The 13,663-nt window shown below is 43.8% G+C and overlaps 1 protein-coding gene across 1 annotated transcript in view; it reads left to right on the forward strand.

Annotated features, from left to right (window-relative positions):
* The window catches only part of Adamts9 (ADAM metallopeptidase with thrombospondin type 1 motif 9), a 161,981-nt gene that overhangs the window by 57,026 nt on the left and 91,292 nt on the right, over nt 1-13,663 (forward strand). Inside the window, exons 19-22 of the mRNA XM_055628553.1 lie at nt 34-160; nt 6,887-7,097; nt 7,560-7,724; nt 9,798-9,962. Of these exons, the coding sequence (XP_055484528.1) occupies nt 34-160; nt 6,887-7,097; nt 7,560-7,724; nt 9,798-9,962 (668 nt within the window). The remainder of the gene's footprint in view (nt 1-33; nt 161-6,886; nt 7,098-7,559; nt 7,725-9,797; nt 9,963-13,663) is intronic.

Consider the following 13,663-nt stretch of genomic DNA (forward strand, 5'->3'; position numbering starts at 1 on the left):
TTCCTCAGCACAATGTCCCTACTCTTTGCTTAGGGGAGCGGAGACGAAAACTTGTCTGCACCAGGGAGTCTGACCAGCTGACCGTTTCTGATCAAAGATGTGACCGGCTGCCCCAGCCAGGACCCGTCACTGAAGCATGCGGCACAGACTGTGACTTGAGGTAGGCCTCTGCTTTCCTTGTATCTCAAGCTGGCTTAAGGGGAGTTTCTCTGTGTGTGTGTGTGTGTGTGTGTGTGTGTGTGTGTGTGTGTGTGTGTGGCGGGGGTTGGGAGGTGTGAGATGGAGACAAAAGTTGCCAGTCTTTTCCTAGCCCTCCAGTGTTTTCCTCACACAAGCTCCAGACAGTTCTGAAATCATTTAGCCAAGATCTATAACTCTGGTTCCAGTTCTCCTAAGAATCAAAAATAGTTAACAGAGCATAGCACTTGTCGGAAAACATTCTCATCTGATCTTCGCAACTCACTGATTAGGTTTTGGCCTTGCCACTGGGTCATATCTTATGTAAGAGTCCTCATGGTGTTCCCTTTGCAGTCAGAGTGGGCACCACACAGATTTCTTATGTGCACAAAAGTTTACACATACACACACACACACACACATACATACACAGAGGGACAGACAAATGGAGAGAAACAGAGACACACACTGAGAAAGCAGCAGAGAGAGACAGAGAGAAAATACTACCCATTAAGGTAGAGCATGGAGGCAATGAGAAGAAACTTCAAATATGACTCTCTAGGTATTCACACAGTTCTGTACTTTAAAGAAGGTGCGGCATCTGATGGAAGAAACAGAGAAGGGGTGGGAACTCTAAGACGTTTCTACTGCCTGAGAGGTTGAATGAGTCATACTAAGTAACCAACGGTTGGAGGCCTGCATTGTATAACCTGCCTGCCAAGTCTGTGACTGTTCTGCCCTTTTACAAAAGAGAGATCATTAGCATAGGATAGTAAGGGAATGTGATAAGGTCTTTCCATTCATCAGCATAGAATAGTACGGAAACGTGATAAAGTCTCTCCATTCACAAGCGGCCAAGGAAAGACATCAGCATTTTCAAGTTCCACGTTACCATGCCAGCTCTTCCTGGCGTTAGCTGCCTGGTTCGGGAGTACAGATTCTAGGGTTCCCTTGTGTGTCTGAGAGAAAAAAAGTGCCATGATCAATTGACGGTGTTTTGTCCTAGGAGTCGGAGGGGCAGTGGTGGCATGTCATAGATATGTCATAGATCTTGCAGCCCTGACCGGAGGCCCTGACTCCAAAACCAGCTTCTTTCCACCCTGCCACGCTTTCTCTGAAGCTGTTGTCATCGACTGGCTAGCTCAGCCAGTGGCTTGTCAAAAAGTATGGACACAAGTCATTGTAAAAGCAAGATGTTAAAAAGTAAAATAATAACAATAAGGTAAACATTAGGCAGTATTTTATTTTAGGTAGTGCCCTGATAAACCTATTTGCTTCAGTCAATTGAGTTAAGTTAGAATCAAGGAGGCCTAGGGGTGGGGGGTGGAAATGCAAGTAGCAGTTAAGCTGAGGAGTCACTAATTCTTGCACAACACCCTTGAGATGCAAGATTCACAAGCTGAGGAAGATAGCATTTTCAGGTTGCCTTAAACCCAGCCATCACCACATCTTCTACCATTCTGCAAGTAATTACGTAGCGTGAGCGATTTCTATGATCTGAGGTTTTGTTTGGATATTGTGTCTGTTGTTGTTGCTTTTAGAGTACTGGACGTTGAACCTAGAGAACTGTACACCTGAGGCAAGTGTTCTGCACGGAGTTAAGCCCAGCCTTGGCATTTTAAGATGGATCTCACTAAGCTAAGAACTACGTTTTAACAGCTACGTGTAATATCCCCACATTAATAGGATGTTTTTATTATACCATCAATACAATTAATAGTTCATAAACTTCTGAGATACTACTATGGCCGCGGTCATTGTACCACAGCTGTGAAGAGACAGCATGACCAAGGCAACTCTTACAAAAGAAAGCATTCAAGTGGGGGTCTGGCTTACAGTTTCAGGGGCTTAGTCCATTATCATCACAGCAGGAGCATGGCAGCGGGCACAGGCAGCATGGTTCTGGAGAAGTAGCTAAGAACTGATGTTTAAAGGGGTGTGTGTGTGTAGAGGGAGGACATGGGCTTTTGAAACTCCACTGACATACTTCCTCCCAAAAAGTCACACCTCCTAATCCTTCTCAAATAGTACTATTCCATGATAACATTCAAATAATATGAGCATGTGGGAGCCATTCTTTTTCAAACCACAGCAACTATAGCATAGATTTTAATTTTATATATATATATTAAATCTGAGTGTTGCTATGCAAATTCTTCAGACCACACTGGCAACCTAGCAGCAGAGGCTTAAATGTGGCCCTTCCAATGCGAGTGCCTGTGTGCTTCAACTCTAGAAGAAAGCTGTTTTCATTCGTACTGTGTTAACCCTGTAGAATGACACTCAGGCATCCCGTGCTGTTATCCCACATATGGAGAATTAATCTCTCCCAGTGTCTGTCCTGTCCCAGCCATTCTTTCACACTGGGGCTCTTTATGTGTTATTTCTCCACTGAGTCCTGACTCGGACTGGGACTAGTCACATCCTGAATGGTAACATGCAGTTGGCATAGGCCTGCTAACTCTAACATTAAACATCCTGCTCTTACTGTGGCAAAGAAAATGAGCCTGTACAAAGCGTATCAAGAAGCAGAATGTGACCGTAAAGACCAACAAATGGAATTTAATAATCCTATCCCAAGCTTACCCAGCAGGTACCCTTTTCAAAGGGGAGAGATACTTTTTTCTCTCTTTGCGCAATCTCACTCTGAGCCACAATTCAGGGTGTGATGGTACTAGTGTCTCCTGCAGTGGAAGCTGTTAAACATAATGTTCATACAGACCTTAAAAGCTGAAGCAGGACAAGGTAGGCTCAACTAGAAAGAGTGTTACATCAGGTTGCACAGAGTATCAAAGAGGGCTACCTCCTCATTGGCTGATGTTTAAGTTAGCTGAAGCTTGGCACTGTGGCTTACATCTGCGAGGGAATTAGGGGAATGGGCAGGAATATCGAGAGTTCAAAGCTGGCCTAAGCTACACAAGTGAGACCCTGTCTCACAAAAAAACAAGGCCCAGGGTACAGCATGCGTAAGGCCCTGGGTGTGCTCTTCAGCACTGCAGAGAATTAAGGGAAGAAGGCAAAATTTGCTTGGAGAATTTACTTGGAGAATAAAATGCCAAAGATATCAATAGTCATAATTACAATGGCTCATTTACTGAGTACCTTTCACGGGTGTTAAATGCTACTGCACCCACCTCGCCTCACTCAATCCCTCCATGGAGTGGATCCCGTTTTCTTCACCTCACAGGAAGCTTCAGCTCTGTGAGATGACTGACTCAGACTCTTACTGCTAGTGAGCGTCAGAGCTTACATTCATAGAGTATGTGCTGATTAAATCACACATGCTCTGACTTTTGTTTATATTCGTTTCATAATATCAGATAAAGCTCTGGCCTGCATTTTTTTTTTATTCTGATCAATAGCTAGGTCAATGTTTTCATCTCTAAATTCACCACTCAGAATCAACTTTTAAAAACTTTTTTTTTTTTTTTTTTGTAAACTACAGAGGCCAAGTGAGGACAAGAGCCGGAAGCACAGGGTTGAATGACAAAAGCAGTTCTGATTGCAGATAAGATGGCGAGGGGATTTTATCCCTGTCTTTTCATAGACATAGCAGGGCAGAGTCAGGAGGAAGTCAATAGTGAGTGACAGAAAAAGAGTTCGGGATTAGCTTTAGAGCCACACAACTAGGCAGGAGCGTGCTTGTGCCTAAAAGTCAGTGAAAGACTGTGGCTTTCGGTCGGTGCTCAGACTCATCTCTCGCTGGCTTTTACTGACTGTTGGAAAAATTAAAGTCGCCTGCTAAAGTATATGGAGAGACAAACCAAGCCTAAGGAAGACGCTCAGCCCCATTTTCCCACCTGGCTATCGGTCTAATCAAAATGCACGCTAAAATGTGGCCAGTCAGCTGTGGCCTTGCACAGCTGAGGAAATGGAGAGCGAATGGTCACTGGTTGGTCAAACGCCGAAGCAGTTTCTCCCAAAGCATGTTTTTGGGATCGCTAGTCGGTTGAAGCAACCCTTAGTCAGCCTCTGTATCTGAGGAGCCCTCCCAAACATAGTCTTCCTCATGTGGCGGCTCATGACTCTATCAGCGTTGTGAAGCTCCAAAGATCTACAGGGTAGAAAGCCAATTCATCTGGTAGTGCTCAAAATCATTTCATCTCTAGTCCCCATATCTACTCCTAAACAGACATGATACATTTTTCTTGATTCTCACTTATTAACATACCGGGACACGGTTTTGTTCTCCGTTTTTCGTGTTGGTGCCTGTACACAGCACTTTTTGCCTACTAGGTGAGGGCTCTACCGTTGAAATATATCCCAGTCCACGGATTTCTGAGATAGGAGCTCTCTATGTAGCTCAAGGTGGCTTAAGCCCACAGCAATCCAGTTCCCATCTCCTGAGTACTGAGACACATGAGTACACCTCCATGCCTGATTAGAAAATACTTTCCTGAAATATGATTAAATATAATAGTAATGTTTTTATCTCCCATAAATGAACTGATCATATCATGGTGAAGAACACATCACTGTCCAGAAAGTATATAAAGCAAATTAGGTATCATTTAGAGGTTGAAGTTTTTGTTTTTGTTTTTTTAGGTAGCACTCTGAGCTTCCCACAGATTCCTGTTCGGGATCTCTGCTTGGCCCCTGAGGATTATGGGATATCAGGGAAGGGACTTTGGCAGCCTGAACTGCAGGAGTGCTTTCTTGTCAGGACTTTTCCCTCATTTCCCCAGATGGTAAATAACCTTCCCACAGGGAAATGGTGATGGAGGCCATGAGAAGGTAGCCAAAAATCCCAGTGCAGATGAAAGTTCCAGATGCCTCTGTTGAAGGAGTTTACCTTTTTTGCCTCACTTCCTGCAGGAAGTGACAGTTTGCCCCAAGTAGCTTGTGACAGGATGAGATAAAGGGTGAGTTTATAAGCTTTCATTTACCCTGCTAAAACAAAATCTCCCTGACGTTATTTCAGTGTAATGGAAAATCACAGCCCACTTTATTTGCCAGTGGTCAACTCTGACCTACTTTTGGATATTACTTAGAAATTCCTTGATAAGAGTTTAGCTTGTGTTCCTCTTTTTTCCCTAACTCCCTCCCTAGACAGGTGTGCGTGTGTGAAGTGCTAGAAGATTGAAAAGGTACACACCACCCAATAGCTGAGATGCAGAGGCTTAACAATGGAGAATCTCCTGGAGATTTAAAGGAAATCATCTTTTTCTAGATTTCCAAATACATTTCAAGATAACTGACTTTAAAATCTAAATTAAACATTTTTAAAATTTATGTTTTCAATTCAAGCAGTGCGGACTACTCCACTCGTGTGGCATTATAAAAACGGGAGTGTTAGTCTCTACAGACTGCGCCTGCCATGAGTCAGAAGGCTTCGTTATGAATATCAGGGACACAAAGGTGGCAAAATCTTGTGTGCTCAAATCTGATTTTAAAAGTGTATAATGAGGGTTTGGGAGACAGCCCAGGTGGAAAGTGTCTCTGCAAGCACAGGGACCTGAGGTCAGTCTCCAGAGCCCACATTTAAATTTTTAGGTGCAATGAAATGACCTTGTAACCTCAGAGCTGGGAGAGAGACAGTGGAACCCTGGGGGGTGGGGAGTGGGGTGGCTGGCCAAGCAGCCTAGCGAAATCTGAGATTCCTAGGTCTCAGTGACAGAGCCTGTCTCAGAGAATAAGGTAAGGCTAGTAAGGTAGGTCAGGGGTAAAGGCAGGGTCCCCAAGCTTCATGACTTAAGTTTGATGAGAACTGACATTCGCAAGCTGTGAAAGTCACAAAGCTTTCACAAAGCTTTTACTTTGATCACTACACCTGACACACACATAAAATAAAATAAAATAAATGTGGATAAAACAGCAACAAGGTGGAGGGCACTTGAGAAACACCTGATGTGGCCTCCCCATGTACACCTACACACAAACACATACTGACATACATGTCCACACACACACAAACACATACATACTCACACACATGCTCACACACTCATATGCACACACAATGACAGTGCCTGATGTTATCAAGAAATTTCCAGTCCTGTGTTTATGTGTGTGTGTGTGTGTGTGTGTGTGTGTGTGTGTGTGTGTGTGTGTGGTATTGTGCACGTGTGCGAGAGTGTACACCTGCTTCACAGAAGCTGGAGGATGAGGTCAGGTGTCCTGTTCCATCACTTTCCTTTGAGACAGGGTCTCTTATTGATCCTGAAGCCGGGCTGATGGTCAACCCCAAGAAATTTGGTCTTTATTCCAAAATAATAATACTGTACACAGTGCATAGTGCACCTGAAATTCGCAATTCTAGTCCACGTTACTCCTTCCTGCATTATTGTCGAGCCCTTCTGAGCTCAACAATAAACACTGAGCACAGCATCCTGCAGGTGAGTTTCTCAAGAACAGGCCTAAGGAGCCAAGTGAAATGCTCGCCTTTCACTTCATATAAAAATTGCTTTTCTTGCTTTGCTGAGTCCTCCCTCCACCCCTCCGCCTTTTATTTTCTTTCTTTCTGCTGCTTGAATTTCAGACTCTTCACAGAGGTAGCATTTCTGGCTATGCTTCTGTGACTTCCACGTACATTGGCAACCATGACAAATCCATAGATACACTGGATTGCAATTAGATTTTAACTGGCTGTGGCTTTGAGCTTTTGCCACGTTCAAGTTAAGAAAGAAAGAGCTCCCCCACTTTCCCGCTAGTTGGATGCGATACATTGGTCTAACACAAACGTTGGCTTTTCACCATTACTTCTGTTCAGGTGGCACGTTGCCAGCAAGAGTGAATGCAGTGCCCAGTGTGGTTTGGGTTACCGCACTTTGGACATCTACTGCGCCAAGTACAGCAGGCTGGACGGGAGGACGGAGAAGGTCGATGACAGTTTTTGTAGCGGCCAGCCCAGACCAAGCAACCAGGAAAAATGTTCAGGAGAATGCAACACGGGTGGATGGCGTTATTCAGCGTGGACTGAGGTAAGCTGCTTTTCCTTCTGAGAGAGTCCCGGATACCAAGTCTGACGAGTTATCGGCGACTCCTCCTGGGATTGTGTTAAGAGACCCACTTAAGCTGAATGGAAAAGAGATCTGTGATTGATATACAATGCCTGGCCAAGTCAAGCTCTGCAAGGAAGAATCCCAAGGTTAATTTGTGATGTCTGGCTTGGGTATAACCTGCAGAAAATTAATGGTAAAACTAATCAGCCAACCAGTTTTTATATTCCAATTTTAGTCTCAATTTGCCAGTGAGGTGATATTGACTTCATTATAAACCTAATAGCACTGAAAAAAAAAATCCCTTAAGTAAAAACTAGAGTTGGCTATGGTAGGACATTTGTTTCTTAAGGGTTGAAAGAAACAGCGTAGCTGTCATTTTAAGCATATTTCATAAGAAACCCTGAAATGCCCTATTTTGTTTTATTTTATTTATGCCCATAGTGTTCTAAAAGCTGTGATGGTGGTACCCAGAGAAGAAGAGCTATTTGTGTCAACACCCGAAACGACGTCCTGGATGACAGCAAATGCACACATCAGGAGAAAGTCACAGTGCAGAGATGCAATGAGTTCTCGTGTCCGCACTGGAAATCAGGAGAGTGGTCAGAGGTAAGAAGAGCAGGCACCAGTCCCTAGCCCAACTCAGAGGATCCGGCGAGGGTATAGACTGCTGAATCGGTCTTCCTTCTCCCTTGAGGAAGCAATGACTGTTATTCTCCACTTACATTATGATTGAAATCCTTCAGTCCGCCAGGGACCTCAAGGCCATTGGGGGCTTGGCTGAATCTCACAGCCCAGTAGCTTCTGCTGCTGCCTTTGAAGTAATGGTTTCTCCCCTCCCCCTCTTTGAGCTATAAGTTGTTGGCTGGAAATTGAAACTTAATTAAGTGTGGGGTTAAAATAGTTTCGACATGAGTCCAACCATGAGGGTTTCCATCTTCCTTGCCTTTGAAATAAGAGAATTAGACAGCGGTAAGTGACCCGGCTGATTTACACGTCCAGGCACACGGGGGCACTTGCAGGAATGAGAAAAGGGCCAGGCTGAGTGTTCCAGAATGCTGTCTTCTCGTCCCTTGCTTTGGGAAAGCTGGAGGCAATCCCATTTGGGCCTCTGTCTCTAGGTCTTCGGATACAGTATCCATCCGCCCTATTAATGTTAGCCCAGCACTGTCACAGCTCAGGGAGATTCTCAGCAAGAGAGAGCCTCACTCCGCCTCCTTCAGGGGGTGGGAGGAGTTGAAGAATAGGCATCCCTTATTAGCTGGCCAAGTCAGGAATGTGGGGAAGCAAAGCTGCTACAGCCACAGCTCCCACCTGCATGCCCTTGTGCATCTGGCTCATGGGAGTGCAATATCAACTGTTTACTCCAGATGTCAAATCTGAAAAGAATACCTCTATGATGCTACTAGAACGGTGAGGTAGCAGTGGGCATCTTTACCTGTGTCTGCTTTGTGACAAATGATCATCAAACCTAATGCTTTCCCAGTAGGTTAAGCACTAAATCCTCGGAAAAAAAGTACAGCACAAGACAGTGGTTTCATATTTTACTTAGATAGCTAATACTAGATAAAGTGTAATTGTAAATGAAGAAATAGCCAGATAATCCTACCCTTGGGAGATCAGGAATTCAAGACCACCCTTGTCAGTGTGTGGGATAGTGAATTTAAGGCTTAGCTGGAGACACATGAGACCCTTGTCTAAAACAAAATAAAAAATAAAGGAGAAGCAACGTTTGTAATAAGCCCTGAGCAAAGGGCTGTTTGAATAACACTGAACATGCAGCTTGATTGTCCCAACACTCATTTACCATTGGACACCCTTAGTGTCTCCCATTTTTCTTTTGGGAGAATATCATATATGAATACCATATATACTAGACACTTTAGTTTTACTAAATCAGAATTATTGTTATCCCCATTTTACAGATGTAAATATTGAGGCACAGACACATTGTGGCTTGGTTATAGAGGTATACAGGTTGATTGGGATTTTAATTCTTCACGGTGAACCTCTGTGCTTGAAACTCCTGACTCTTGTTTGTTCTCAGAGTATGGTACTCTGTTGAGTTTCTATATTTGAATCTGGTCATAGGACCTTAAATACAAATGGGATAAGAGAGAATAGATGCAGAAGAGAAGGAGTAGAGGGAGATGGGAAGAGGAGTGGAGGGAATGGGCCAGCTAGTCGGAGCAAGTTGCACTATGCTATGGGGAAGCATAGTGATATGTATGCATGAAAATGTCATGAGGCAATTGAGGAAGAACCCAGAAAGAAAGGCTCTGAGGCTATAAATCAGCTGGGAAAACACTGGCCTCACATACAAAAAGCCCTAGGTTGGATTCCCAGTGTCATAGAAACCAGAGTTAGTGGGCACACCTACAATGACAGGAGTCAGCAGGAGAGGCAGGAGGATCAGAATGTTCAGTGACCCCCAGCTACATAGTGAATTGGAGGCCAGCCTGGGTTTCAGGAGGCCCTGACAGGACAAAAACAGAGAAAGGGGGAAAGAAGAAAGAGAAAGTGATGAAAGGAAGTGAAGAAAGCTGTGTGTGTTTGCTCGTTGCTGCCCAGCAGTGGAGAGAGGCTGGGAAGAGGCCACCTGTTCTCATTAGAGAACAGCCCCCATGGGGCCCTGGCACATTGATCAGGACCAACCCTGACTGCCTCTGCTTTTCATTCCAGTGCTTGGTCACCTGTGGAAAAGGACATAAGCACCGCCAGGTCTGGTGTCAGTTTGGCGAAGATCGATTAAGTGATAGAATGTGTGACCCTGAGGTCAAGCCTGAGTCCATGCAGACGTGTCGGCAGCCAGAGTGTGCAGCCTGGCAGGCGGGTCCCTGGGGACAGGTATTTTGGATGATAAGATTCTTAACTGCATTCTTTCCTGCTTATCTGGAGAGGGGCATTCCAGGGGTGGGCTTGTACCGCCAGGCTGTGCGACTTGGCTTGTGCTGTACCTCAGTGGCTCCGGGTCTAGCACGAGGGACTCAGCGGCCTTGCTGTCCTGCAGCGCTTCCAGGGTTACCTTGCCCTGCTGGAGCTGATTACTCTAGTTATAACCCCACGAGCAGGTTTTCACCCTGTTCTAAACTGTGCACAAGCATTTAAACAAATTCACAACAGACGTGGCATCTGGCAGCTGTAACCCTTCCTGGAGTGCTCCTCTGTGGGTATGTGATCCTGCCTGCCAGCTGATTTGGACCAGAGGGTCAGAGCTCCACACTTTGGAAGGGATGTTTTGGCCGCCAACAAGAGAGGAATCCAAAGCTCACCTCTCATAAATAAGTGAGATTCTTCAAGTGTAGTTGGTTAGATCAAAGGGGCCCAGAATCAGAATCATCAGCTTGAGAATCTTTTTCCCAGTCTTCTAGTGTGTAATAGGTTCCACGGCCTTAGATGTCTCCCATTTCAAAAGGAGCGAGTGCATGTCCCCTGGGCCCAGTTTGCTTTTGGAATCCAGGCTTTCCTAATATAGAAGCAAGAGAGGGCTGTGTACTATTTAAGCAGCACTCCACGTTCCCAGCAGAAGTTCAACAGCTGTCTGCTGTCACTTATGCAATCTGTTGAAGAATGACTCCCTCCACCCTGACCAGCCACAGCCACTCCTGATCCTTAGCCCCTGTCTCCATTTCCAAACTTGCATGCAATATAAAGGCAGCTTTACCACCATGTCTTGGGCTTCCTTGTCCTTACTGATATTGCTTTTAAAATTCGTCTTATTACATTTTTAACACTTGGTGTGTATGGGTGGGTGTTAGAGAGAGAGAGAGAGAGATTACGTGTGAGAGTGTGTGCACCATAGTGTATATATGTGGAGGTCACAGGACGACTTAGAGAGCTGGTGCCTCCCTCCACCACGTGGGCCCTAAAGACCCAACTCAGGTCTTAATCCTGAAGGCAAGCACCTTGACCCACATTTTCAGACCCCCATACTGATACTTTTCTGTTAGAATCTTCCGATCCAGAGGACCCCCCCCCCAGTCCAGTGACGAATCATGTTTGAACAAAGAAGAAGAGCCCTTTTGTCCTCTCAAACAGTGCTTCTTATTTGTCCAAATCTATAGAACTTCATGACTAATGAGAGCGTGTTAACACACCTTGGGATCACTGTCAAGATAGGACTGTCACATCTGCTACCGCTGACAGGCCAGTTTCTCATCCACCCTTCGTCCATCTCTCTTACGAGGGATCTGGCCTTTCTCTGACTGACCATGTAACTTAGGGAAGCACTCATTTTTTAAAGATGTCAGTAAAGAACCACAAATATTCACAAGAAAAAAAAAATTCTAAAATATGTGTTAGCAAAGGAAAAAAAAAATCAACCGCAATGCTGACTGTGCACAGAATTTTTCAAAGACATTTTTAAACCTGGCATTGGAATTGCACTTTGCCTGCATTTTTTTGATTGAATACAAACACACAGGACGTAAAACTGACTATTTTAAAGCAAACAAATTGGTGGTAATTGGTGTATTCATGTTTTGTGATCTCAGTCTACTTTCAAACTATTTCCAGCACCATAAAAGCAACCCTACATACATTCAGCCGTTATTTCCATCCCACTCATCCCTAGCCTCTGGCAATCACCGATTTGCGTTCTTGGTCTGTGGATTTGCATATTCTGACTTTTCATAAGCTTGGGCAGCCGAGTGTAACACGTGGCCTCTGTGGCTGGCATCATTCACACTCATAAAGCTTTCCACACTCATCTGCACGGCCACATGTCCCCCGACACTGCTTCCTTCCTGGATCCTATCCCATTGTGTGGATGAGCATCTAAGATGGCTTTTTGGGTTCTTCCCGCATTTTGGCTACTACAAATTTTGCTGGCATAAATGAACAAGTATTTATTTTAGTGCCTAGTGCCACTAAATTGGAATCTACTACCCAGGGGGATGTAATAGCTGGCTTCTATAGTAATTCTGTGTTTAGGTTTTTAACTTCCAAGTGGCTTTTTACTGGGGCTGTACCATTTTCTACCCCTCCCCCAACAATATATAAACAATATACAATCTCTTTATATCATTGTCAACAGTTACTATTTTCCCGTTTTGAAATTGTAGCCTTCCTACGGAGGGTAAAGTGCTGTCTCCCTATGGTTTCTACTTATATTTTCCTAATAGAAAAAGATGCGGAACAATTTGCCATGTGTTTGTCACCGTTGGAGAAATGTCTCTTCAAGTTTCCATTTAAAAAGATTATAATTCACCTTGTCGGATCTGGGGCTGTAGCTCTGTGGGCTGAGTGCTTTTCTAGCAAGAACCAAGTCCTGCGTCCCATCACTAGCACCGAATACTCTGAGCACGGTGGCACATTCCTATCATTTCAGTAATCAGGATGTGGAGGCAGGAGGATCAGAAGTCCAGAGTCAACCCTGATGACACAGGCAGTGTAAGACCAGGCTGAGCTACATGGAACTCTGTCAAAGCAAGCAAACAAGCAAACAAAGAAAACGCTGTAAACCACTTTCAGATGTGCCTTTTCCCATTTTCCACATGATCCACCCAGCACCATCTCCTTTCCTAGTCTCAACCAGTTGTTTACAGGTTATAAGGTTGCTGGTGATTTCCTGATGTTCTTTGAGTTCTGCAGATCTGGGTACCGATTTTTAGAACTCAGATCTATCATTTACAAATATTTTCCTATCTCCCTGGTTGCTTTTTTTTTTTTTTTTTTACTTTGTTGATCATGTCCTTTGATGGGCAGATTTTTTTTTTTTCATTCTGGCAGAGTGTAAACTTATTCAGTCTTTTGTTGCCTTTGCTTATAGTATCATAGTGAACAAACACTGGCAAATCCAGTGTCATGAGTGCCTTTTTCATTTTTAGAGTTAAAGAGTTGGAGGTGTTGGCATTCGGCAACTGATGCAATTTTAATATACATATACATATGAGGTGGGAGTCTGGCTTCACACATGTGTGTAAGCAGCTGTCCCTGTACTATTTGTTGAAGAGAATTTCCATTAAGAGTATTGGCACACCTGTCACAACCACTGGAGTGTAAATGTAGAGGTTTGTCTCTGGACTCAGAACTCTATCCTAGCAGTCTGAAGGCCTGTCCTGATGAAACCATTTCAATTCGTTCCAAAAATTTTGAGATTGGAAAATATGAGTCCTCCAAATGTATTCTTCATTTTCTATATTTGTTGGTGCTTGGAATCCCTTACCATTTTGTATAAACTCTTTTGGTATGAACCGTTTTGTATTTATGCTTCACAAAGGTCAGGTGACTTTTTTTTCCATTGAGTTTGAATGGACTCTAGATCTGTTTGGGGACTGTTACCATTTTTAACCCCATTTTATGGTAAATAAGTATCTTTTTATTTAGGCCTTTTAATTTCTTCTACACTGCTTTTATCCCTCTTGTTGTAGAAGTCTTTCTCATTTGTGATTACACTTTTTTTTCCTGGTGTCTTTATTCTTTGGGATGTTACTATGAGTCCACATACTTTCTTAATTTCCTTTTGGTTATTTTCGATGATTTAAAGAAAAGCATCTAATCTATTATTATTATTATTATTATTATTATTATTATTATTATTATTATTA

This window comes from Psammomys obesus, unplaced genomic scaffold, assembly GCF_907164565.1.
Source record: "Psammomys obesus unplaced genomic scaffold, mPsaObe1.curated_primary_1811, whole genome shotgun sequence".
In the NCBI taxonomy this organism is placed as follows: Eukaryota; Metazoa; Chordata; class Mammalia; order Rodentia; family Muridae; genus Psammomys; species Psammomys obesus.